This window comes from Anopheles funestus, chromosome 2RL (assembly GCF_943734845.2).
Source record: "Anopheles funestus chromosome 2RL, idAnoFuneDA-416_04, whole genome shotgun sequence".
NCBI lineage: Eukaryota > Metazoa > Arthropoda > Insecta > Diptera > Culicidae > Anopheles > Anopheles funestus.
The window spans coordinates 222695-250609 of NC_064598.1; the positions used below are offsets into that span (position 1 = coordinate 222695).

At 42.0% G+C, this 27915-nt stretch overlaps 3 protein-coding genes across 6 annotated transcripts; 1 reads left to right on the forward strand and 2 right to left on the reverse strand.

Annotated features, from left to right (window-relative positions):
• The first annotated feature begins 4948 nt into the window (after positions 1-4948).
• Positions 4949-6128, forward strand: LOC125760444 (actin-related protein 2/3 complex subunit 4). The gene is made up of 3 exons (XM_049420585.1): positions 4949-5064; positions 5150-5778; positions 5859-6128. The coding sequence occupies exons 1-2, from the start codon at positions 5009-5011 to the stop codon at positions 5694-5696; spliced, it is 603 nt and encodes a 200-aa protein (XP_049276542.1). The 5' UTR covers positions 4949-5008; the 3' UTR covers positions 5697-5778; positions 5859-6128.
• Positions 5910-7272, reverse strand: LOC125760439 (ubiquitin fusion degradation protein 1 homolog). The gene is made up of 2 exons (XM_049420580.1): positions 7137-7272; positions 5910-7080 (listed from the first exon to the last, which is right to left on the reverse strand). The coding sequence occupies exons 1-2, from the start codon at positions 7137-7139 to the stop codon at positions 6172-6174; spliced, it is 912 nt and encodes a 303-aa protein (XP_049276537.1). The 5' UTR covers positions 7140-7272; the 3' UTR covers positions 5910-6171.
• An 830-nt stretch (positions 7273-8102) lies between these two features.
• On the reverse strand, positions 8103-26639 carry LOC125760432 (bicaudal D-related protein homolog). Of its 4 annotated transcripts, none has more exons than XM_049420572.1 (5): positions 26318-26639; positions 18253-18469; positions 10091-10838; positions 9731-10014; positions 8103-9637 (listed from the first exon to the last, which is right to left on the reverse strand). In XM_049420572.1, exons 2-5 carry the CDS (start codon positions 18430-18432, stop codon positions 9221-9223), a joined length of 1629 nt encoding a protein of 542 aa, XP_049276529.1. In that variant the 5' UTR covers positions 18433-18469; positions 26318-26639; the 3' UTR covers positions 8103-9220. The 4 variants fall into 4 exon arrangements, with proteins under 4 accessions (XP_049276529.1, XP_049276527.1, XP_049276530.1 ...); XM_049420570.1 differs by having other exon boundaries at positions 18253-19141; XM_049420573.1 differs by having other exon boundaries at positions 26524-26632.
• Positions 26640-27915: the final 1276 nt, after the last annotated feature.

Below are 27915 nucleotides of genomic sequence, written 5' to 3' on the forward strand. Positions count from 1 at the left end.
TATGCCGACGGTGATCTGCGCCAGATTTGGGTGTTTGATGGTCACAACCTTCCATCACTGAAGCCACCATCTCCATCAGTCTCGTTTTAGTACGGTCTTGTGATGAGAACGGTGATCCACTGGGGCAAAAGGTGAAGTGAGCATATTCAGCAGTGTGAGTAAGCAAACAGCAAGCGCCACCGAATCCAATAACGGAAAGCAGGCAAAATGAACCATTTCCTCGACGCATCGGTCATAGGCACCTCGTCATAGGTACATCAGCGACGAAGCGAACATCACGCCAAAGCCTGTTTGTTTTCGCAACACTCAGCCCACTCGCCGCCCGAAGCTGCGAGATAAAAAGCGTTTTCAATCATTCGTTTTATTGCCCTATCGTGGTCGCTCCTACCTTCCACGCACTTTGACTTTCTTTCCACGATCACGGTGAGGCTGATGAGAGTAGTACCTTCACATGAACATTGTTGAACCGGACAGAGAAAAACAAAGCAGCTGGACTTCTGTGATTGGATTTTGATCGTCATCTGTAAAGGAGAAGCTTCACGCAAAGAAACCACCGCAGACGATACGGTGTATAAAATATACAAAAATAAGAACGAACAATGAGGACATGATACCGTCGGTTGGTAACTTTATTGAACCAATTGATTTTCGAAGGCAAACATTACTCTTCCATATTTTAACCGCACCACCATTTATGCAACAACCACCCGAAATTGTCCATGCAAGGTAGTGCTACAAAGTAAGATGGGTTGGCGCCACTGACAATGCAGCTGCTTTCAGTACTTCGTTTGATTATTCATCAATTCATCGTTGTCGATTGCTTTCCATCTGTGTTCACAAACCTCAAAGCTACGGCAAACACCGAAGAGAGCATATCGAAATTCGCTCGATCAAAATCCCCTCGATCGAAATGTCCTTACACGCTCTTTCACGTTCCATTTCCGATTCCGTGTCTGGTTTGTCCAAGCATGCTTAAGGAAGTGTTAAGCTTGCTACATCTTCAAGTCGTCTCCGTATCGACTCCATTCCATGGAAGTGCGGGTGACCATGAAAAATTCATCCTATTTGGGACCGGTTTCTGGGTGTTCACCGTTAAGTTCTAGCGTGAGCCAGTGTTTTATTGCACCTATAAGGCGAAACATCTCCGGTTCCGGGATGGCCAAGGCAATATTTAATATTCTGTCAGCAGGGCCGCAAGCGATTATAGGAACAATCCGCAGAAATCCGACGCTAGTCAAGGGTTAGAAGGAATGTTTCTACATACAGCCTCCGCGTAGCCTTTCCCTCTGGCGAGTTTGCTTTTGCCTCAGTTGGTGCTTATGGACACAGGACATGGTGAAAAAGCGCTCACCTCCTGTCGCGTCAATAATTCATCGCCCACAATTTACCGTAAATAATAGAAGCAATTAGATAAGTTTCCCTATTGGCTAGATTAGCCAGCAGATGAGTAATAGAGGCCAAATTACAGAAGTCATCTCGTTCGGTTGGATGGGAAAACGGTAGAAACCTTCCCTCAGAAAAGAAAACTTTACCATAAAGGAGTTGTAACAAGGTGTAGCTTATGATGCATAAACACACATTACGGGAGGCATGATTTTAATGCGCATTCGCGTTCTATATTTCTGAACGTTAGAAATACGAAACGGTCGCACACAGCGGATTTACACTTCTGGGACCCTAAGCGGAGTAAGTAGCAAATAGGGCTTTTGTGAAATGGTAGGATTGAGAAAATATTATATTATACACTGGCGAGCACGGGTACACCGAGCGGCCGCTTAGTTCGCATACCGTCAAATCCGTCACTTGTCGCACAGAATCACAGACCGTTAGATATTTTATTTATTTTATTTATTTATAATTAATTATTACGGCTTCGGCCGTATTGTCAGCCTCTGTAGCTGAAGAAGTACATTTTTCACAAGGCATTTCCTCCTTGTATTTTACCTTATCCCGGGCATACTCGGTTGTGATAGTTCGTTTAGACCGTTAGATATGTTAGATATTTTTTTCGTATTCTATAAATGTCACAAGTATAGGCTCATTATCGAACGTTGAGTCCGTCTTTTTTGTTGTTCCGTTATTACAACCAAGATAAATAAAATACAAATCTCTCGTTCACAAAAACAAACAGCACACAAAACACAATAAACTGCATAGAAAATAGCTGCGATAGGCTTCGTTTCCCTTCCAACAGGTTATAGCACAATCTACAGACGAAAATTATCGAGAAAATCCCCGCCCATGCTCTTATCGCTTTGTTTCATTAGTTATGTAAATGGAAGGGAAAGATAAGCAAAACGCTATCCCCTAAGTATCCTACTGTTAACCAAGCTTCTGCAAATGCGAACGAAATCAACAAGAAAACGTAACCAGAGATATCAAGAAAAGTCTGGTTGCGGGTATACGTTGGGTTTCTGCAGGAGCTTGGCACGCCACGCGAAAGCAAATGGAAATCTTCATCGCCCATAATCCATTTAAAATCGGGCGCCAACACCAAAACGGTCATCAAGCGCTGATCTACCGGAAACGGAACAAGGTGCAGGAGCTTATGTGCTTTCCTTCCTTCGGGTATGATTTGGCTGTGTAAGACGTTTGCAGCTGGGTATGCAATACACACATAAATACTAACGAACGATCTACCATGAGTACGAGAAGAACTGACCAACAACTGCATGCTGGAACCTACCAGTTTTTCTACCGGTTGGGATTTGACAAGATGAAGACACGAAAGTGGTAGTATTGTTTCCGTCTTTTTGTAGGTATCTTTGACAAAAATACCATTGCTACTTAAATTTTCTCACACCCTTATCGTTGGAACTCATACCCTCATCGTCATGCTCTACTATTTTAATTTAATCAGTCGAATGAGACTCTTGAAGACACAGTAAAAATGGACACACTGCCGTGAATGGATATAATCAGAAACATTTGTATCACTGGCATACTGGTACCAGCTACTAACCATAGCTCGACAAGATCACTTTCCTTTTGCGTGGTGTGGAATCTGGAACCAGCGAAGGTCCGAGCTTTTCTATCCAATGGACTAACCGGCCTTGTTCTGACCGGTATTTTGGCTATTAATATTCAAATTAAGCATTCTCCTACGGTCGATTGTATTACTTGACTTTCCTCCTTCCTTTGCAACACTCGCATCCGGCTGCTACTGCCGCAGAATTTAACAGAGCGGAAAAGATGGAATAATAATCATAAATTTGGAGCTTTTTTCCAACTACCGCGGATCGGTTGACAGGAAGGAACAGAAATGGAATGAGCAACGCGAGTAAACTGGAACACCAGCTGAGGTGCGTCCGGAAAATATTTAAATGAAATGGCGTGTCAAAATCCGGATAAGAACCTTGCTCTATTCGCATTTTGTTCTCATCCGAGTGGCCTAAAGACCGTCCGCACAGGACTGCAGTGGAGAACGTCCGCTGGACAGGTGGAGCCCGGGTAGCAATATCAACATACCTTCTCGTTCTGTCTTATGAACAATCAAACCTGCCAAAGCGAGAAAGCATGTTGGTTTGGCTGGTCGGGAGTGGTTCGTCCTTCGTCAGCTTTGTTGACCGAGGTGGAATGGAATCGTGACCCGCAATCCGTTCTTGGAGTATTTAAAGTGTCTTGTTTTCAGCCGGTGTCCATCGCTTCCCTAAAGTTGCAGACTTGCAAAAAGTTATGAGTGTGTATGTGATTGCGGGTGTGTGTGTACTTTTCGGTTTGTCCAAACTAACTCAACTCCAACAGCTAATGGTCATACTCATCTACGGGATTTCTGGCAATTGTTCCGCGCATGCTACACAAACAACAGAAACAGAAAGCCTTTTTCCGCTGCAAAGGTAGCTGTCATGCAGTTTTTAAACTACATCCTAGTCACGCTTTGCTAAGGAACTTCCGTTTCTATCACATTCCAACACTGCTCGTTTTTGCCACCATTCATGCGCGAAAAACTACGCAGAAAGGCACTTTCTCTTTTCATTTCACATCCCCTTAGCTCGTAAAAACACGAATTTATGGTCGGGAATGTTGCTACAGCATTACTATTACTACAACTCTGTCCGTTCCCAACATGGGAAAGGACAAGAGCTTCACACTTTTCTTACGTCTATCCAAATCCGGAGATGTCGAGTAAAGAAAAAGTTACACGAGTTTCCCTGGAATTTTTTACTCTTGTTCGCCATCGTAGGATGCATCGTCCCAAGGCCTTTTTACTGCCGATAGAGTTGTGGTACTACATCCGCCTGAATTAGAGACAGTACTACAAACCTCCCGCCTTGAGCCACCAAGGAAAGCGTAATTTGATTGTCCGCTAGACGCGTGGTTCGGGATCTGCGGATACCGGGTAAGTAAAGTGAAAAGTTTTGGTTACTTACCACTACACATTCTAACATGGACGTTGACTAGAGGCTGAAGTTTAAGAAGAAAAAACACACACTTAATGCATCCTTATTTCCCTTCTTCGTACGGGTTTAGGGTCACACCACGCACAAAATGGACAGGAATTGCTTTATCAGAGCTGCTTGGATTTGATACAGCCCCGATTTTATGCTTTAAAACCTGTTTCGCCTATCAAATCGCGATCCGGAATCTATAAACAGAACTACACTGCAATCAAAATACTAACTGCACAATTTAAGCAATTGATTAAAACAGTTTTTATAAAAAGAACTTGCTTGATAACACACGGATATTGCTTTACTTTACATTACAGATATTTTCTTTTCTTCAAACTTTTGAATCACCAATGCCACTCGTTTTCTATGTTGAGATTGGTGTATCGGTTAAGGCACAAATTTTGAATCAGATTTGCGTGGATAAAAGCAATTATTCCTACAATTTAAATGCAAACAAATTTATGGCTCTTTTGGTTTGTTTTTATAGTTCGTAAATTCTCTAGAATGAGAATGGTTTTTTTTTATTTGAACAAGTATGATACAATGCAATTTGCCCATTGTTGATATGACGGTCTCCCGTTGTGTCTGACGCTGTCAAAACTGAACTGTCATATTGAATGCACACACTCACACACATTCGCACAAAGTGTTTTTTTATCTGGGCGGGCGTAAAGTAAGAAAAATATTTCAGATAAACACTAACATTCTGATTCATCGTTATTTGTGTTTTCCCATCGTTAACAATTAACGTTCTGCAGGAAAAACTCCCAACGGCAAGTAAGAAACGAACGCAAAGCCATGGCCGCAACTCTAAAGCCTTACCTGACCGCGGTTCGTCACACCCTCACGGCCGCAATGTGCTTGAGCAATTTCTCGTCCCAGGTCGTCGAACGGCACAACAAACCTGAAGTAGAGGTCCGCAGCAGCAAGGAACTCTTGCTAACCCCGGTTGTGATATCGCGTAATGAAAAGGAACGGGTACTGATAGAAACGAGCGTCAATTCGGTGCGTATCAGTATTGCCGTCAAGCAGGCGGACGAAATTGAAAAGATCCTTTGCCACAAGTTCACCCGGTTCATGATGATGCGGGCAGAAAACTTCATCATACTGCGACGAAAACCAATCGACGGCTACGATATCAGCTTCCTCATCACTAACTTTCACACCGAGCAGATGTACAAGCACAAACTGGTAGACTTCGTTATCCACTTCATGGAGGAAATCGATAAGGAGATCAGCGAGATGAAGTTGGCCGTCAATGCCCGAGCGCGTATTTGTTCGGAGGAGTTCCTGAAGCGATTTTAATTTCGTTTCAGTGGTTACATTCCAACTTTCCGTGCATGTCTACTTTCCCTTTTTGGCCAGCACTTGTACTGTTCTATTAAAGGTAAAAGGTAGAAGCGCTTAATTGTCCCACACAGATTCATGCTAATAGTGTTTTCTTTCTTTCATTCCCGTCCGTTGTAGAATGTTTAGTTTCACCGCAAACTAGCCAAACGTATTTAGAAGTAGCGGCAATAAAACGTGGTATAAGCGAAACGTGTATTAATTCATTCGAATCCCACATTGAACCGTATTACAAGGAGGAAATCTGTCCTGAGGAATTTCACCATCAAACAAGCTAATCGCGAATGTCATTAAGTTCATAATTTTATCTACGACAGGAATTTATAACTTCAGTTATGAAGAGACAGAAATATAAAGTTTATAACACACGAAAGAACGTACGACAACACACGTTGGGACAGTGCTTCATTGATTTACTGGAGATCGCACATGTCTATTTTCGATTCTTCTTCAAACTGCACCCTTCACCTTGAAATTCTTGGAATTTGCTGTCTTCCGATTTCGGCTCGTCTTGATCCATTTTTCGCATGCTGCGATCAAACCTTAGCAATCCATACGGATAATCATAATCAGGGATGCCTCGTATGTATGCTTGCCGCTGCACTGGAGGAACATCATTCGTTCCGTTGTCTTTCTTCTTCTTACCATCCAATCTAGTACCCTCGCCTTTGAACGCAACGAATCCCGTTGGTTCCGGCATTAACTCCGTCGGGTCGATCGTCATTGGTTCTTCCTCTTTTTCCCTTCGTTCCGGTTCTGTATAACCAATCGGTGGGGCAAACTCGACATTCATATCACATTCAATGATTGTTACGGCTGGGCCAGGTTTTGTCTCCAACACCGACAGTTCATACGTTGTGTTGTTATAATTTATCGCAATGAGATCACCAGTCGTCAGACAAGCAAAATTTCGCAGACAATTCTCGAGCACCGCTTTTGGGTTTGTAATATCCAAGAATTCTACGCTCTGCGGCTGAAACTTCGAATACGTTGCGACTGGTATAGAGACGCTCTCGATCTCAACTATATCACCCTGCTCCAACGCCAGATTGTGCATCATCCAGTAGGGCATGTAGATTTTACCTTCATCCGCCACGAACTCCAGCACACCCGCATGTGTACTACGATTGATCGAGCCGTTCGTGATCTTAAACAACATCGGATACACCACATTCAACCTCGTCAACTGGTCCAGGGCCGAAGGAGGCATAATAATTTTGCCTCCATTTTCTACATCCTGTCGCTCGTTGCCTGGCAGCATCGAGACTGAGTAGCATTTATACGTCGTATTGAACGGGCGTGAATGGTCCGGAAACATCATGTTGAACCCATTGAACTGAAACTAAAACAATGTCCATGAACTCACTTCCAACACTCTAAAATTCAGAAGACGCTTACCATATTGCGTGGGCAAAAGGAAATTGAAGATGAATAATGGCAAATAAGAGGTACAAAATTGCAGCGATTCCTTTTTTCAGCAGACAATGACGATGTTTATTGGATGTTGTTTACACTTATTTTTCCTTTGTACAACGTCAAATCGTCATCACATCTGTTTAAACGTCACCTAAATTTGACTGGCAGCTGTGGCATTGAACAATTACGAACGAACGCAGCCAACTATTCAAAATGACTGTTCAATACGTTACACGCAGCCTATTTCGAGTAATGTGTTGTTATTTTTTGTAGGTTTGATGAGTCAGTGGCAGGTTTAACGCTAAGCGGACTAAGCGACCGTAGAGGCAGGGGGAGGCGGGGGAGGGAGTGCACCTTCAATCCCATCTTCTTCGGCCACCATGAGCTGACTGAACGGCAGTTCGATTCTAGTGAGAAAACGGCAGCAGCAGGTGCACCTGGAGAAGGATGATCATTACACCAACCCATCTTCAATAGATTTAGTTTTGGGCCAGACGGCTCGGTCGGTACCACGATCAGCGTATATTCTTTTTCTTTCGTCCATTACCAACAATAACATGAGAACGGGTATGGGTACAGAGAAGACCGGAGCCTGCAAAATATATTTCGTTAGTTTGTCATCATTTTGGTTCGTGTTCTTGTACTGCAGCAGAAGTGCTTTCAACTGCCAACGATCGAGTTCGGTCCTAGGTCAATTACGTATCTTGGATTTTTGGCGAACGTATAAATGCCATCACCACACCTTTATTTGGGGCTAACCCACTTCTTCTATCTCTGTGAACCGTAGCACTTAAAACCTTAGCAACTCACCTTAGCAACAAAAAAATAAATTTCAAATCACGGCTACAGCTAACACTTAACAACAGCTGTAACAGCTTTTCTAAATTTCTTTCCAGGTTGAACTTGTTTTGTCTTTTCTAAAAGGATACAAAAAAACACTGGGAAAAGTCGTTTTAAAAATTGTTAAATTATTATTCACATTTAGCTGTAATACGAGTATATACAAATATTAATCATTGTCTTGCTGATCGTTAACTGCTCCGCCATAGGCTCAACTAGTATGAGCAGCTTTCAACGTTCATAAAAAAATTATGTTATGCTTCTTTCATTCTCTCCTGGTCTCACTATACGTACACTCACTATACACATTGGAATCAACGTTCGCATTCATTCTACATCTGTCAACTTAGTTTACTTAGGATGTTCAATATTAGTAACTCTCACTGTTAAATATTGCATAGTAAAGCAGCTCAGTGTGTATCACTTGCGTTCGAACAAAAAGGCCACCGTTTAATTTTCCGTGCTTTAGTGTATTGTAATTCTCATACCCGTGCACTCTGTTATTTTGTTTTTATCAAATCTTATCACATTTGCACAGGTGCGTGTGTGTTTTTTGATACACCTTGCAATTGAAAACAAAACTCTGCGCACATAATACGTCTTGCACTTAAACCTCTGGGACTTTCGTCACGATATGATACATTAACGATAAGATTTGGTTAGCAACACATGAAGGTTAATCAATGGTAAATGAAGCATACCACTTTCTCTATGAAAAGGAATAAAATTAAAAATACTCTAATCCATCGCCTAGTTTCTTCTGACTTTCGAAAGTCTGGTTGTTCCTAATCGTTACTATTATTTGTTTTTAGTTTTATACACAACCAAGTTTGATCTTAGGTTCACATGATAAGAAAATGGCCAAACCATTCACTTTGGGCCACGCGAGCAAACAGGTTTTAAAGAAGACGATCGAATAAAATCGCGTCGTGAACATGAAGTCTTTTGGTCGTTTAGTCGAAGGAATGTGGTTGTGTTGGCGAGGCAGCTATGAGAAACACCGCACATTTTCAAATTGCTCGAGTATGAAGTATCATCCGTAAAATAACAATACCTTAGATACAGGTGATTTCTAATCGGGATGCAATCGAATTTGCTTCCAAAGGAATTCGTGCTTTACCATGATAAGTTAAATGCATCAGTGAACCTCTACATTCGCTTGAATGCATTCCCAATCATTTTGCATCATCAGCCGAACGGCTAATCAACACTTCCCCGTCATGATTTTATCGGTGGTAGAACAAATCCAACAGACGGCTCTTACGGCCACCGGTCGTTGAAGCACCGGATGATTGCTGTGACTGATTCTGATGTGACTGTGGTTTTGTACTAGACTCGATAAGCTTATTCTTCATCTGTTCCTCAATTAACTCGTGCATATCGATCTGCCACTGCTCGAGTTGCTGTAGCAACTCAACCTTCTGCTGTATTGCTTCCAGTAGTTGACTGTTGGCTTGCATTAGCTCGACTCGAGTCTTAGCCAATTCAACCTCGGCCTTTGTACGTCGCTCAATTGCTGCATCTCGATCCTTACGCGCCTGTACAACCGTCTCATCCTGAGCCAAACTCGAATGAGATGCATCTTCCCGGGCCTGATTGCGCTCCTCGATCGTACTTTGCAATTCAACCTCCCGCACGGACAGCTAAACGATACAGAGAAAAACCGATAGCAAGAGATAATGTAGGTTTAATCAACGTACCAGTTATAAAATTACTATAAATAAACTACCGCTTACTTTGCTTTCCAACTGCATAATGCCGTCGTTCTTTTTTTTCAGCTCTTCCTCTTGTTCGATTAGCATCGATCGCGTCTGCTCAAACATTGTCTTGAATTGCATCGCATCCAAATTCATGATAATGTGCACGAGCTCGTCGGCAACTGCTGACAACATGCCGCGACTAAACTTATCATTCACGGTCATACTGGCGCTGGTTGCTTCCGTTACCGAGTTTGACGCTGCCATTGATACAGACGCCATCGTGTTGTCTAGCGATGAGAAGGACATGTCGGAGTGAAGACCTACATATGGGTATCAAAAGAACGTTAATAGCCTCGAGCTCCAGGTACAGTTAGAAGAGTTACTAGTTTTTCATACCTGAATCATCATCATGATGAGTGCTGCGCAGTGTTTGGCATAGTGTCTTTAACTGTTTGTACACCGATTGGGCCTCTTTGAGGACGAGAAGACTGGCTTCGTCCTTCGAACCTATTCCTTCCTCCTCACCATTCATCTCCTGCAGTAATGAGGAGTGGTGTTGCAGCTCCCCGTGCAACGATCGTTGCGAATCAAACGACTCCAAACGCTCGCTAAGCGTGCCATTCTCGCGTTCTAATCGATCGAGTGTCTGTACCGTCATCTGGTATTTGGTGTCCTGCTCCTTCGTACTTCGCTCCAGGATGTGTATCCTTTCGGACGCTTCGTTGAGTGCGATTGAAAGGTTCTCGCGGTCGTTCGCTGTCATGTGAAGCCGATTCTCCAGCTCATTTTTCTTCTCCAGGATTAGCCGGAGCTCGTTCTTCAAGCTCTCGAGACTGTTCACATGATCCTGTATGCTGAGCGTGCGTCGATTGCATTGTTCTTTAATTTCCTGCAACTGAGCCGACAACTGTTGCTCAGTTGCATTCGATTTTTGCAGTTCGTTCGACAGCCGGTTGTTTTGCGCGGTCAACTCCTCGATCAATACATTCTTCTCCCGTTCCATCTGGCGCATGATTTGTTCCTGCGTTTCCAGCTTCTGCTTAAATTGCTTGATGTCACCCTGGAGCTCCAGAACGATTGCCTCATTTTCGCTCGAATTGATTTCCAACTGCCGCTTAAGGATATACTTTTCCTGCTCCAAGTTCTGCGGGAAAGAGGAATTGAAATCAATACGGAGAAATTATTCACGAGGTCAGCTAGGTAAGTTGGCAAGGTTGGCATCATTGGACTGCCAAGTAGTCCACAGTGGACTTTTTCTATATTTGACTTCAAGCGAGTGGCCCTCACAAAACCCTGAACGCGAAGGTAACGGTATCGACTACAAATTTATCGTTCTTCGCAGTATCACCAACCCGCTATTCTCTTAAATCTCCTAACCCAACTCCATTACATGCTACAACAACACCGTCAGGTCTGCGACATTAACCTCATCACACATAATGGCGACTAATTATGACCGGAATGCGCGAAAGAATCTCGAAACGTTTGAGGCAAACTATTACTACAGCCTTGGCGGAACTAGCCGCTTTCATGCCCGTTCATCATGCACGAAAAGAACCATAAATAGTTCTTAACTAAGCAACCTACAAACGGCATAGTGAAACTTTGCAACGTTTGCAAAACAAACAATAGCAAACTAAAGCCAATTAGAACGTCATAACGTGCTACGGTGCTATTTATGACTGGAAAAATAAATCATATCCTACCAATCCCTCCGCGCTTCGCCACCTACGCTGCAACTATGAGTTCCGAAATGTTGTCTGCCATTAACGGGCTAGATCCGGAAGAGCGTTTCAAAAGGAACCCGTTTTTAAAATCCCTAAACAAAACACTAGCGATGGAAACGTGTTAACGTGTATGTTGCAAATACGAACCTAACTACCAGCTATTAATTTGTCTAATTTCACCCACAAACCCAAAACATGGGCAAGCTTCTCTAGCATCGGCTCGAGTTAGCAGCCGAAATGGTCCGTGCGCGTTGAACCCCAAACGAAAATGATGAACCATTCGAGGGCATGCCAACTCCCAATTAGCTCTTTGTACATCGATTGCAGCAAAGGAACGATCACTAAAATAGACTCAAAACACGTATACAACCGGCATCGATTTCGTGCGATTCGCAAAGGAATCATTGCTCGGTTTCAAGGGGAAAATTTTAATTAAGCCTAATTAGAACGTTTACTTGCAGCAAGCTAGCCAATATACGAGTTAGCCTAAGAAGGCGTCAAATCAATGTTGGCAAGCGAGTCTAAAATCCGTTTAACGACCCCCAGCAGAAGATTTGACATCGATCAAGCTGCAACTAATCGATCGATCAGACGTTATGCAATGTTTTGCGTCGAGGGATGAAGGGATCGAAAAGTGTATGCAACTTAGTGTGTCATCGTATGGCACCGATACACAACGAGTAACAATTTGTCGACAGCCCGGCTCTCGAACTTGACGAAATTTTAATACCATGTTCTTCATGCCACAGCACGTATGAGATCGTACGAAATTTAATGGGGGTTCGATTATAGGAGATGATACGTGCGTTTGTTCGAATGCGATTAGGAGGATTGGATTATAGCTGTTTGGGCAGGTTTTCGAATTTCAAATGAAATTTTAAAATCTCATCAACTTATAACATCGAACATATCGCATATGAATCAACAGAGTACGCCTCGATGTGCCACGCCTGTTCCAGCGGCACGTTTTTGTTTTCTCGCACTCCGAAACGAAGTGAAGAAATGGACGGACCTGTTTGCAACTGCTTAACTGACCGCAATGATCATCGATTTTTTGTGTTGCCTTTTTGCTGCGACGTTTGAGTCATCATCGTTCAGTTCAGTTTGCTTCACGGATCTTTCAGCTCAGGTAGTGGGGAAACGTCATCAAAGTTTTGTTAAAATTGGCTCGTTAGTGTGGGTGTTTTGGAGTTGGAACTCCTTAAACGCGTCTTCCGGACATTCAATGGGCTTCCATATTATTTTTTCGACTAACCGTGGCTAACTAACGAAACATTATGATCTTGTGTTTTTTCTTATCTTAGCTTTTCGCAGTAATCGTTAGGCATGTTGAGGATTTTTTTTAACGAATGTGGTTGATTCTGCTCAATGTGCGGCTTGAATTATTAGTAAATATTTCTGATACTTGATTTGATTAAATAACGAATCAGTAGATTCGGATCATTTTGTGAATACAAACGATGGTAGGACGTGAAAGTTGTACTTAAGTCACTCTCCTCCGGTACATGTGATGACGATGTAAAGCAACTTTTTTCCGCATGCATGAGTGTATAATCGCACTGGTAAAACCTTACCTCGCTTCTCCTCAACCAAGTAAACAGCTGTTGAAATATTTATCCTCGATTCGCTAGCAACTGGTGTACGTGGTGTTGGGGTATATGTTAGGAAGGCTTTGTGGTACCATCGATAACGAACTACCACGTATAGCAAAATCAAAAACACCAACTAACAAGTTGTGCGTCAAGAACCATCGTTACGGCTAACCAACCCGTAACGATTCCGTTGCACATGATAAACAATCAATCCTATACTAATCGCAAACGGTGGATCTGCGTACAGTAACAGAACACTAAGCCGTGAATAGTGCGATTGGGCTTTTTAATTGTTCACTTTTGTGCAAATTATAACCGCTCACGAAACGTGCAGAAGTAGTCTTTTCGTGCGTGTTGTGCAACTTCATGTAACTCCATGTGGGGCCAGGCAGCTGAAGAGGACGGGTTACCTTTCAAAGCGACCTCGATCGACCGACCGCCGTATTAAGTTTCAACAATAGAGGTGCTTAGAGTAAGGCAAGAAAAACGGAGATGATTTTTGCAGTAAATGAGGTTTTGAGGTGTTGAATTGTTTACAGATGCCTTCGCATGTGAATAATGTTAGTAAATCGGTCGTTAGTTGTTATCTCTTTTACTTTAGCAGAAACTGCACAGAATCCGCCTCAGACTATAGAATATTTTTTTCCCACCCGTTATCAATACCGTTAGTTTTAAATGCAGAACAGTTTTACATTGTTTTGTTTTTTTTTTTGCTTGGTTAGAACGGCCTGGTCGTATCACGACATATTTTACCACGTAGCAGGATAGTCATGTTCTACATTGTTCTCACTTTCAGTTTTCATTCATTTCGTGGTTACCAGTAGCTAGCGAAAGGGTACGCTTACTACATTCTGGAAAGGTTAGTTTTTCCATAGTTTCTCAAGTTTCCTTCATGACATGGCAAACAAGCTCTAATAGTTGTTTTTATATGTTCTTCCTATTGCTTCCCCTGGTTTGCGGTAGAAAATGTCACCGAAATGTAATACTACCATATTCAACGCAACACGGTACTGTTTAACGTAAGATGGAGCCAATTAAATAGCTTATCTATGTTAAAAAGAGAGGCAAACAACAGTGCTTCAGTTTAATGCCACCAAAAACTGCCGTTAGGATGATTACGCTGATGATGATCATAGAAACGATCGCTTTGTTGTTCGGCTAAATAAAAAATGTCAACCCCGTATCTTTCTGGTGAAAAATAATAGCGCACATAAATGCGTGTTTGGTGGAGCTGGAAGGGGAATTATAAGAATAAATTGCTCTGGTTATGGATCACAGACGAAGGAATTAGACTGGAAAAACAGCATAAAGGAAAACCTTCCTCCTTAAGAAAAGGCCGGCGTGACCTTTGAGATCGTTACAGACAACAAGAGAGAGAAAGAAACTTTGTTTAAAAAAAACAACAATTGCAGTAGTATTATTTTAATCAATCATTGCAACAATGTATTTATAAAGATATGTATATTTCATTATTTCTATCAAAATCCTTCACTCAGTCAGCTCTCTGAAAACATAAACAACTCTTTATTTATACCAGTCATCTCAATTTGGACAAGCGGAAACTAACTGTCACACGTTCGTTTACCAACCGTACGCAATAAGCTCCAACACCTCAAGACGGTTTATCGTAATCCTCCTTATGGTCATGATGTGCAATTTTGAAGATTTATCTATCCACCTTCCCAAACTACCGTCTTCACACTTTGGGATACGTTTTCTTGTACGCATTAAATCGCTAGCATAGCACTGTTAATGATTGGGATAATAGCATGCTTTTATCTGAGCGATTTGACTGCGCTTTTCCAAATTGTGTGATTCATTTCAGAACATAGCGGACACACACAAACATCAGACGAGCGATCCAAAATCGGGCTTATCTCGTTTGGGAGTGCATCGATCTAAAGTATCGAAACCGCGCCCGATTCCAATCCCAATCTTATGATGGTCGTAAGGCTCAAAAAGCCACTTTCGTTATCATGCTGCTTAGCATTGTCAGAAATAGATAAAAGGTTTCACCTACAGCAATCTATGTGTTACCCTTCTCAAGAGTGTGTGATCGTAAGGAGAATATGACACAAATGCTAAGGAACGCCAGTCACCCGTGCGCCGTAAAACCGCTCCGTTGGTTGTTCTTTTGCGATGCCAAACCATGTAGTAAATTTGGATAAATAACCGTGAACCCCGTACGAATTGTATCGTTCCCTTTCCGCTTCACGTCTCAATAGACTTGAAGTTACCAACCATCGTGCGTGAATCACACTTCGCTACAAGGTCAACTAGTGAGTCAAAAGTAAGAATAGGCTTCTGTCCTTTCGTTGCGTTGCGTGAGAAATTTTTCGTAGTATTGTACCGCATCAATGTCAATGCTATCAACCATTTCCAGCTATTCCCGATCTTCACATGCAAGCGAACAAAAAGAATAATTAAACATTTGAGCATAACTCAGTAGGGAACGTTGAAAACAACGGTAAAACAACTAGAACGTTTTGCTCCTCTCAACAATAAAAACATATTTTTAGTCGGATATTATAAAATTTTGTTAAAATTCTATTCCTATGCTCTGAAATTCGGAAATTCCTATTCCTACTCTGATTCAAGGTTATTTTTAATCTGCGATATAACGTAACCCATTTCAAATGTTCGTCGTCTAACCGAGCATGACAGTCTTTCGTTCGGTTGTAGTTCGATCCTCCTATGACTCACCTCGCGCATGCTCAGTTCACTCGATGAGGTCAACTGCTTGCATCCTGACTAAGCCCGACAGCTAGCTTGACGACATTGAACGTTTTCCCTTCTCGGCAAACGTTGCTCGTTTTACTTTTTGTCGATCCCCCAAAGCGTTTCAATGATCGCAAATCCCTTTCGTCTTACCGATTTTACATCCCGTTTGGCAAGCAAATAATTATCGCTTGCTGATCACAATATCTTCTCTCAGCTCCCTGATTTGCATAATCTTTTCAGTTAATACACAAAAAAAATCTACCCTGGCAAATGAAGTCATATGAAATTGCAATGACTTCGTCATCGTGTACTTCGAATGTCTCCACTATTTTAGCTGCTTTTAGTATGTCGATCGGGACAGAGTGTTACGGGAAAGAGAATACAAAGAGAGTGTTGCAGCACATGCATTTAAAGGCATACGGTAATGTGTTGTGCCGAGTGCCCTAGTGCTTTCGTTATCGTCGCAACTCTAATTACAGGCAGTCGGTGAGCGCTTTTGCTAACTATACACTCTGTAACAGTTATTCATTTACATTTATGTGCGTCCCCAGAAAAATTGAACCCGTACCAGTACCTGTATGAAACTGGTAACTGGAGCGTCATCGCAGAGGTGTAAGTCTGAGTTATTTAGCTAATGACTCAATGGCGCATAACGTCATCCATCCGTCCGTTTGTTCGTGCATCAATCCAGTGTCAAGCAATTCCTACAAACCTTTGCTATTTCAATCACTCACCAGCTTCTCGTTTTTGTCACCTTTGTGCCAACAGTTTTTCCCCACCGCTTTTCATTCAACTAACTGTCCACCCTCATAACGGATACCCGTAGTCATCACAATACTATTGTTCGAAAATAATAGTTAAGTTCGACACACTACCCCGACACCCAGGTAGTTCCAAATTCAGTTCAACGATTAAGAATTAATTTGACTTTTTGGTTTCACACAGCGGAGGTGCAATTTATCGATTTACCGCTTTTGTGGCCTCGCCTTACGAAGGGGACAGCGTTTGATCGGACCGGTAGAGTTGGAGTAATTCCCGGATTACCTTTAATACCCCTTCAAAGGCCAAATGTGCGAGTGTGAGTATATTTATTCGAACAATCTTCTCGGGCTTCCTTGCCCGCGTTCCTGCCCGGTTTGCGGGTGCTTCATAAGTAAGGTTAGCACCTTGTCGGATTTGTAACGATCGGCGATAGGATCCCGAGAAACAGGGAAAGCTGATCTCAGCAATTTTAGAAACGACGGTACACAACCATTGAACGGCAAACATGTTGCAATGATCGATAAAATGTGCTATTCTAGTTCCCGTTTCTGCATAAAGCATATAGACGTACGTAATTAAACTTACTATCGCTAATTCCTTCATCCAAATGGAGTCGTCTGCAGGCAAGGCGGAGCAACGTCATTGAACGATGGTTTTGGGAGCACTTTAATTAAATTATCCAACATTAGTGGATGTCCATACCGATCCACCAGACATGAAACAGTGTTAGCACATGTGCAATTGTGCTGCAACGTGACCCTTGTCCAACTGTGTTAGCTTTCGACTAGAACTACCCATTTTCTTGTAGCGTCATGTCGTTACGTCCACCAATGGAAAAGGTCACCCAGTCGAACGGGGAATAAACTTTGCAGACTTCTAAACATTTCCCTTACCAACAAGACCTCCACAATACTGGCAAGATCCATTCCGCGTGCCATGACTTTATCCTTCACATATTCTTTGCAGAAAAACCAGTTTTAAACCACTAGCTATCTTTGTGCGCCCACTCGAACGTGTATCACGATAAAGTATCTGAATACCACTCTGGATCGGTTGACCACGCTACAGCATGGCAAAACTCATGCCGTTCCATTATAAATATACGATCGTTCCTTTCACTTTACTGAAAGAACAGAACGACATTTTTACCATTTGAGTAAAGTAGATAGTTTCGTATTTTTCCATACTCCATAGGGCGAATCTATTCTAACGCTTTTTAAACTGTAGGGGGAAGTTATTTTGCATTTGGTACGATTTAATTTAATTTAATTTAATTTAATACCTGTGATGTTTTTCTCTCATTTTCAAAATTTTCTATTCGATCGTCAGTCACCAGTCAGTTTCGAACATAAATGTGAAGCTATTGATTGAACCCAATATTGAGCATGCGACATTTCACGATTTACATTCGCAAGTGACCTTCGAAACTAAATCAATTTTATCTGTGTTCTCTGCACATTGTTTTATATTTCTTCTCTGTACATGCCTTCTCAAAGTCTTCATTGAGATCTATTGAAATCGCTTTGTGAATGTTGAAAAGGTTATGATTTATATATTAAGTTTGTCGCAGATATAACAACTTTTCACTGAAGAGCACTGAAGAGATCTATCAGGAAACACACTTCAAAATGCTAGTATACTATGAATTCTTTGTAAACTACTTGAAATGAAGTGCTCTAATGGGTACTGCACTATTGTAAATTCATATCCGGTTTATAAGGTATATTAAATCCATCGACTGCGCTATTCAACTTACCTCAACTCTCGCCGAGTAATCATCGATCAGCTTTTCCTGGTTCTTCTTAAGTTCCTCGTTTTTTTCCAGTAGTGCCTTACCGAGTTCGGCCGCCAGTAGTAGATCGGCCTCTTTCTGATGCAGTTGCGCCCATACGTCGTTTTCCGTGACCTGACCACTATCGGGTGGTCGGGTTTCCATCTCTAAGATGTAGTCCTCGAGGGTTGGTTTCAATTTGCTGTGTGCATCCATATGTGGGTATGAAATTGACGGTGGTATTGAGTGTACGATTAGAGCCCACTCTTGAGAGTAGGAACCGAACGTTTCGGTTGACTGTTACAGAAAGATCGACCCTTCCTTCGAAGAAAGGGCAGATACAAAGTTCTGCACACTTGTAGCAGTTTGTTTGTCGGACTAAGATTCGGCAACTTGTTCAGCAACGTACAAAGCGATAGTGTGTAGTGGTTAGAGAAAAGGAGCTTAGTAGTAGTAATAGTAGCATAGTAAGTTTTAGACGATGAGGAATAGTACAAGTTTAGCGCATGGACACGAACGGGTTAGCTGTGCACAATTTTCCTATTATTATCCTTAGCTGATGATGATTGATGAACGGTTGTGTTCGCGTGTCGTCGACAGCAACAAAGCATCTTCCAAATAAACACTGACAAGAAATTCTGCACAACTTCTACACTTGCTCGTATTGGCACCTTCCGCCTTTGCGTTCGCACTCGGTTACGTTACATCTGGTGCCGCGTTTCCACCGAGCTTCGCACTGTATTGCACGATTGCACACTCCGCATCATCGAATCCATTCGTCATAACGGTTCACTCGCATGAAACACGATGGTGGCTTCAAGGAATTGCTCAAATGTGGCGACCGACACTAAGGGACGCGACTTTTACACAAGATCTGATTTAACACGAAGAGGGGACATAAGAAATCAATCAAATTTTTGAAGTTTAATCAAATTCAAATCATACCAGAAACCGGATAAACCCACCTCACGAGTCTTATCGTACGGGATATATGATAAATTTATGATAAAATAATGCTGATAATAACGAGGTGGAAAATATGGAAAAACCGCCCTTATTTCAATACACAACAAAAACCTCCCTGCTGAACGTAAGGTAATCAATAAAAGACCCCACCCGACATAGTTTTGATATGTGCAAAAATATTTACAGTTGGAAGCAGCATTGGCACACTTTGCTACATGAAAGAAAACAGTCGAAATTAAAGCATTTTTGTTTTTGTATTATTTCCACTCGCATGAATAATGTATCTTTTCTCATCGTGGCATAGAAAATCACAAACCATTACTGTTCCTTTTCGCTTCATGATTTATGAAACGGTACAATTAATCACCGAACAAATCGGGTTGTACCAAGACCGAACAAAATGCCATACACCGCGTTCTTCCTGCGTTCGGTAACATAGTTTTGAAGAAAGTTCGTCTCAATGGAATGTCATTCGGGCTTTATATTAAAATTAACTTGACCTTTGCCCAAGGGAAAACCTAGTACATTCACGACCTATTGTAATGGCAATAGCAAACAAGCAAAAAGAAAAAAAGCGCACAAAGCATGCGAAAAGCGTTGCCGGTAGCAAGATATTCAAAACTATTTCAGGCAAAAATAGGAAAAGCACTTTTCGAAAAGAGAAAAATCACACCAATTTGCACAGAGATGGTGCAAATTGGTGTCGGTGTGCCAGATGAGTGTGAGGAACGAATTGGTTGTTTCCTTTCTTTCTTCTTTGCCTCCGAATGTTTTATTCAGTAACCGAACCGCAAAGCAACAATCGAAAGCTGCATTTTTTGTTTTTGTTTCATCAAACCCTCACATTTCTCTTCGATTTACAAACTCAGCACTAAAATCGGAAGCTCGTTCAGGAATAATGGTGGATACGAATTCGTGGTTACGGATATGCGGTTCATTTTTTTACAACACCAATCCCTGTAATGGAAAACCCGTTGTCAAATTTAAAAGAGTAAAAGTGCTTCCTTCCATGTGGCCATCTTTTTTCAACCAAAACGAAAAACAAAAAGAAAATGAAAAATAAAAAAAAGCGAACTCCAGCAGATGCTGTGACACTCACCGATCGAAGAGCTTCGAGATCGTGATCGTCGGTTCATCATGAACGCCTCCCTGAGGGAATATTATACATTGTTGTATTGTGCCAGTGAGTCAGCACAAAGGAAGTCGTTTGTAAATCGTACAAGCTCGTTTCATGCCCCACCTGACCCCCAGTGTTTTGTCGTTACGAATTGTCTAACGGTGATGGAGTATAGGTGGAGGACCTAAGGTTCGATAGATATGGCGGCTTGGAGCGGCCGCTTGTGAAACCAATCCACCGAAAAAAAAGTAATTCAATTGAACTCGGCTTACCTAACGGTTTTGGTAAATCCACTACAACTGCAGTGTTATGGTATTTATCAAATTAAGGCTCTAAGTACGAAGGGGAAACAAACGCCTATGAATCATCCATTGCGAGATCTGGGCCAGTGCGAAACATTTAGCTGTTTCTTTTAAGATCATTTTAACAGATCACGGACAATTTCCATGCTCCAATTTGCCATTTAGTGTTGAACGGCAGCACCAAATTACTAAAACCCTTCTACCAATCGAAATTCACTGGTGGAAACGTTTGTGTCATTCTTACTACCTCTTCAAAAACCGCACCGACGCCCTAATTGGCCTAATTTTAAGCAAAGTAAAATTGTCGGTACAAGCTGAAATAAACAAAATGTTAAAAACTTTTCATCACACATAAATTTGATCACAGATAAAACTAACTCCTTTCTACTGCTGCTTAGAAGTGTATAATTAAAATGCAAGAAACTATATTTTAAAAAAGGAAAACCCTTTGCTTACGATGCGATATAATTTACTGTACCCAGCTCAAACGCACCATCGAAGAGCCATAAAGATTTTATCAGTACTTTATTGTGGAGGTTTGCAAAGAAATGATCATTATAAGCAATGCACACTGAAACGAAAATATACAAACTTCCGCATGGCGTTACGCGAACGCGGTCACCTTATATAATACCGTCAATGGTTCATTTAGCAACGCACGGAAATGTAAATTGATTTTTTTCCAAATCTTTACACCATCATAAGGAAAACTATTAATTTCTCTATCACACATGTCGGAAATTTCTCATGCAGGACCTTATCATAACGCCCTAATCGAGTGCCCTACAAGCTTTATGGAAGCTACAAAGTGAGACGATGAAGTTGGTCCACTTTTCAGTGAGAAGTAATGATAACGGAAGATGGTTTTTGAACCGGCATGAAGAGAAGAGAAGAACAGTCTGACAGAGTAAAAGAAACAAACATATTTTTAAACTAAAATAACAATAATAACGATTCGGTTACGCGCGGATTAAATACCGTTTGCCCTCATCAACGCGTGGACTTCACGGTAGAGCACATACTGGTGGCCAACTGCGTGATGTTTTTTTTCGTAGTCACCCTGCTCTTGGATTCCACCGGCACTGAAACAGGCAAAGCCAATGAAGACAGCTGGGGCACTCGTCTTCGGATGACTCAACTGGTTGCTTTTTTATTTATAGGTGGACCAATCGGAGTAGTTTCGCTTTGGTTTTCCGCGACCGCGTACCAACTTTCGCCCGCCACCGTGTGTCGGGTAGTAGATACAAGCAAAAAGAGAGGAAAAACAACTAAATCAAACCCAAGCAAGTGATGGTGTTGGATCGATAGATCGCAGAAAGTGGCTCAAAATGCGTTCTACTACTGCAAGATCCCGGACCACGTTGACTCAACCGCACGTTAACACGATAACGCGACCCGATTTTTTTTGTCATTTATCATTGCCCGTTTGATGACAACTGTGTGACAAATGACCGACAAACTCGCGCTACAATACAAATAAAAGCAAACACGTACACTAACTTGTAGCGCTATCTTATCGTCGTTTGTGCCAGGAGATAAAGAACCACTTCTGATACAACCAATAAATGGCTTTTGTTAATGTTCAGATGGCAACGTACAAGTTTTGTATCGCATATAATATACATCTTATACATCCCATACTGTGGAATGGGATGGATTCTCCTCCTCTTACAAGGCCTATGCAGCATGATTGAGTAATGGCGAGAACCATCAGTCCAATGGCTTGTAGATTCATTGGTCAGTTGTTCGTGTCTCCGACTCATCGTGGATGCCTTCCCGGACGACCGAGTGGACCACGAAAGTGAAAAGATCTCATCATAACGATTACAACCCATGTTCCATACGGTGCCTTGTTATAAACTTTATACCTGTTTGATACAACAAATAAACCCTGGAAGGGTTTTCTTAAAAAAGGCTTCCATCCAAAAAACAAAAACTGATGTATGACAATTCATATGACAATTCTAATGTGACATTCTAATGTTTTGACCTTTCCCCTGATGGGTCATATGGACGATAATTTCCGTTTTAATCCAAACGACTGTTTCCTGGATGAATAATTCAGTGCGTTTCAATTTCATATAGCACGTCAAGTGGATAGGTATAATAATTCTATGAACTTTACGGCGGCTCTTCTGTTTTAAAGCCCAAATGCCACAATGAATGAGAACTGAAGAAGTATTTTTCCATGATAGTTCTTATATTCTTCTTCTTCTTTAAACAAACGGTTTACCAAAATCAATCGTCGTTCATTGCAAAAAGCTCCCGACAATACTGACCTAGTTTCGTACTATCGGCAGCAATAGGAAAATTGCACAAATAGTTGGAAAATTTATCTGGCCAGAGTGGCTTTGAGTAAACCGTGCTTGACGCACTACTACCCGAGTACAGTATGCAATAACGAAGAGAGCAAAAACCCGAAGGCATGAAATTGAAACTTCAATTGACAATATAAAAATATCCACTAAAAAGGCAAGTGATAGCGACGATGATTGAATCGAATGTTGGAAGGTTTGGCGTTTGGTGAGGCTTGAAATACAAACGATAGAAGCAACACCGAAACCAAAACAAACGTCGGAAACAACAAACAAAAGCAAAAGCTTGCACACCAATACCAGAAAGTCAATTTCCCTCAATCAGAGACCTTCGAAAAATTCGATTGTCTTTGCTGTACCGCTTGTGGTCGGTCAGCCTTAGTGCTGCTGATTCGCGATTGGTTGCAGCCCCAAAAATGTTGACCTCAAACCTTTTCAGCCGGTGAGATCTGGCGCTTAAAACAGTTACTTTCAAGCTGGTAACAGGTGACACGATCGTATTTTCGTCTGCAAAATCCCGACGCTCACATCCAAACAACCACAGCACTGTTGGATTAATCAAGTTTGCTTACAGAATGATTAGGCTGCACTTTCAATTGTGAATAAAATGATTTCTTGCTTCTAATAGTTTGACTTTTACAAATCACAAACTCAAACCTGCCAATGACCTCGTTCCACACAGTAAGTAGTGTTAATTTACTTTAGCTTTCACTAATTTTTGGATTCCTTTTAACAACAAAATGAACACTCGATTGCGATTTATTTATTTACCTATTTTTGTTGCTCCTGTTCACATTTTCCCGCAACTTTAAATCGCTTACGTAAATGTGATCAATAAACCCGCCATCAGTATTTGATAACACAGCGCCGGGACTAACATATACTGAAATAAATGGCGATCAACTGGTAACATGTAACGTGGAATAAAATATCGTTTCCGCCCCTTCGCATCTTAATGTGTGATTAATGTACCTCATTTAATGTTTGGCGACATTCAGGAGTTTGTTTCTTTCTCGTCGTCAGAAACTTTCCAAACTCTGTAACCCTGTAATGGTAAGCTGAGGCCAAGGACACACGGCTAAAGGAGCTTCCATGTCCTCTTTCCGTCCGCGTGGTAAACAACACACGCGTAAGGTTTCTCAGTTGTCTGGTAATGCCCTCGAAATCGTCAAACGGCAACCTACCATGGGGCGGTATATCGTGACCATATGCTCAGATACATATACGCCGACACACCAAAGGCGAGTCATGAAATTTTCATCGCTACATACGTAATACTGCACAAGAAGTCAATGTGTTAGCTAAATCGGTAGCGTTGGTGTGAAGCTTTCGCCTCTTCGCATCTTCGAAAGTGACGCACCCTTCCCAACCACCTCGGCCAGTGTTGGATGTGTGGTATATGCCACACTTCGTAGTGCGTGAAGTGTACAAATCACTCTATATTCCCTTTGCTTTCATCATTTTCCATCGTTCGTTCACGCGTTCAAGCAACGCATGCGAATATTTTCCTAGCCAATTTGTGGTTGCCAAACGGAGCTAAACTCTGCTAAAAACCGTGGTAGATCATTCCCCTGAAAGCACACCCCTTTCGTTCCAGCGCAATTTTATCCGCCAAGGTTCCTCTGCAACTTTGTACAAAGCGTTTTTTCTCTGCGAAACGAGACAAATGCAATCCACAGCCATACACACATTGAATCACGTTCTTGCCAGCTGCTATTCGATCATTGTTACCACAGTATTATTTACAACATGAAAATGTCCCGTGCGCAATCGTCCGTAATCGGTGAAACCGATCAAGGCAGACAGGATCAGTCGGGGTTTGCAACACCCATCCAGCAGCATACGTTCGCCGGTAAATGTGTTTGATGTTTAATAATTCATCCCTTATTTATGTACACAGGTATGTAGGTGTCTATCCGCTTTTCGCTGCCCATTCATTAAAGGGCACCGAACACGCCATTCGATTTCTTGCAGAACATGGTTAGTTTTTTTTTCTTATTGTCCCTCACTTTATTGCAGGAAATTCCTTCATCGTGATGGTCACGGGTGGTAATGTGGCGTTTGCATGTTTGCACGAGTTCTGTTTGTTTTTGTCTAACCCATATCGTGTGCGGAATGAATTTATCGATTAAATGTTTTGCTACAACGCAGGATTGGACAGGTAAGAGACACAAGAGAGGGTTCCTTCCAGCACCCCCTCCGGGGAAGGTTGCGCCAGGACACTGCATTGTAAACACAATTGCTCCATTAAACGCAAACGTACGAAAGGATGTGCATTTCTCACTGCTTAGCTGCATGCGTGCTGCTGTTGCTGGCATTTAATTTCTCCACAAACGGTTTTTTGGACATTTCGCTTATTGCGTACAGTGTTACTTACTCCTACGGTTGTTTCTTTCGCTTTGCACTGTTCAGTAGTTGCACACGGTAAATGATTTTTCCTTTTTCCGTTCGTACCTGGTTTCCACACGCACGCACCTAGTTTCACAATCGATTTTCGGATTCACTGTATTTTCGTGTTTTTTCGATCGTTACACAGAAACGGTAATACACGTTACGGTAATACACACTTATTTGAATGTGTGTGTGAATGTCCCCGAGAGAGAGAGAGAGAGAGAGATAGATAGATAGAGAGAGAAAAAGAGAGAGACAGAGAGAGAGAGATAGAATGGAAAGAGTAGGGTATCGTGTTGGGTGGTTCGCCACTTCCTTTTTATTATGTTAATGTTGCTGTTATTGTTTCTAATATATTTAGTAGGCCCCTGCCAAACGGTTGAGAAAAGGTTAGCCCTTCTTCTCCCTACTGTGTCCCTACCTTCTTACTTGTTAGCCACTAAGGTGAAGTAAAATTCCGTGTCCAAACAACACCAACAATAAAACATACGAGTCAACGTGGGCGAAACAAAGAAAGCAAGCTAAAATGTGTGTAAAGGCTTAAAATTGATCGTTCAAGTCAAATGCGATGTTGGGGATGGTGGATAGTGATTGCAGTATCTCGACAAGTGGTTCGATCTTCTCTTCACAGCCTCCCTCAACCGATCGAACACAATTTGAAAGACTATTCTGCACTTTATCACCCAGAAGTGGGTCGCGCAATCGAAAGAAAATCGATCACAAACGAATACTTATGGCGCGTAATGAACACACTCAAACATACGGGCACACAAACACATACACACAAACAAACCGAGCTAAAAGCACATCTGAAGGATCGACGACACGGAAAAACAAACACTTGCGAGAAGATGGCGCCTTGTATGATGGAAAGGAATCGATGAACAGGAAATTATGGGCGTTACTGACAATGCTTTTTGTACAAGCTCCTGTTTATGCTTTACAAATTTTCAAATCACCTCAAATGTTCTATTTTCTGCGACGGGTACGGTTTAGAAGGCCAACACACTTGGCGAATATTTTTTGTGGCTCTACACTCCGGGAAACAGTCAAACACGCTTCTTAGCAACGCGCGACACACAACCTCACACAAAACACGCAATGACCCGCTGCGCAAACTTAGATGCCGAAAAAGGGGTGCGAACAAACTCCCCGTATGACTAACCACGCGCAGTAACAACAGCAACCACAACAACAAAACAAAGTCGTCGCGACGTTCGGCCACGACGTGCTTCAACAAAGTCGACTCTGATACTGAGAATGGAGAAAATCGAAAACATTACGCGAAGCTCCACGAATACGCAAGTGAATGGTGCTCCCTCCCCATTCTGTACGGTCGCCAGGTGAGTTTATTAGCAGTTGAGCATAGAAGAGGGTTAGGTATGAGAGACTGGAACGTGAGCTTGAGAGCGTACGAGAGAATGCCGTTCGCTCACTACTGCGAATGAGACGAAACCGGTCATGAAACATGTTTGATGTGGGGCAGCTGTGGGTGTTAGTTCCGCATTTGAGCATGCATTGTTTACTCTCTATCATACCCTGGTTTTCTGCAATGTTTTTATAATATTGTAGTTCTGTGAAATATTATAACACATTCATGACACGACTTCCACAAATTATGCCAATCTTGTCGAGTATGCATCTTTCCTTATTTAAAGATTCTTCAAGCGGGTTCGTCGCTTATTTACACAACGGGCAAAATGAAGGCAAATTCGTTCCCTTTAACAGCCTGCCTCACTTTGCGCTGCTGGACCATAACATTTTGGGTCGTTTTGAATTTAATCGATCGCTTGGAACTCCGCCAGGCGGAATTTTACCACAAAATGTATCCGGATTGAATGACGTCGAATACCGGCACGTAAACTAACTCAAAAAGGCTCTTTGTTTTAGAGCATCACTCCGCGAACGAACATACTCACCTAGTTCACGCATTTCGGGAGATCCAATTAGCGAAATAGCTTAATACTACTGCTACATCCTACGGATGCGACTATACCTGCTATGGCCCACACGAAACACGGCTAAGATAAATGGGAACGGAAGAATGAGCTTAATGTTTTGCAAAAAGACACGTCGTTCGTTACCATGGCGACACGCCAAGGTATTGCGTTTTGTGGAAACCGTCAGTTTATACTATGGTGGCGATTGTGCTATGGTAACGGAGAACAACTCGTTTGTTGCCTTTCTTCGGGAAGTTTTTATTATTACCCGCACGAAAATACCAATTCTTTGTAATTCTACCAATCAAAAACCTTCAACAACCCAATCGAATTCATTTTTTTCCTTCCTTCCATTTTGTACCAGTGGCTATGATCTCACTTCATGGGTGAATAGCTCCGAGTTATGAGTCCTTCCATTTAAATGGTTGATGTTGATGTGCTCAAAAATTCATCTTACGCGTTAAATTAACGCGAACTCCACTGTGACCGCTACGAACAAATAGGTGCACGAAACAACTCCAGGTTCTACGTGACCAATTATACTTCTGCGATGACCAGCAGCTACCGAACAGATGTTGAAAAAATTCGGAACGTACGAACAAACGTGTCCATAATGA

What these genes read in the sequence shown, in the direction of transcription:
- LOC125760444 (XM_049420585.1), top strand. Translation starts at nt 5,009, where the DNA reads ATGCACACACTCACACACATTCGCACAAAGTGTTTTTTTATCTGGGCG. An exon ending in TTTATCTGGGCGGGCGTAAA is followed by an intron (nt 5,065 to 5,149) that starts GTAAGAAAAATA and finishes AACGTTCTGCAG; the next exon opens with GAAAAACTCCCAACGGCAAG.
- LOC125760432 (XM_049420570.1), bottom strand. Translation starts at nt 18,483, where the DNA reads ATGGATGCACACAGCAAATTGAAACCAACCCTCGAGGACTACATCTTA. An exon ending in ATTACTCGGCGAGAGTTGAG is followed by an intron (nt 10,839 to 18,252) that starts GTAAGTTGAATA and finishes TCTTTCCCGCAG; the next exon opens with AACTTGGAGCAGGAAAAGTA. An exon ending in TTATGCAGTTGGAAAGCAAA is followed by an intron (nt 9,638 to 9,730) that starts GTAAGCGGTAGT and finishes TGTATCGTTTAG; the next exon opens with CTGTCCGTGCGGGAGGTTGA.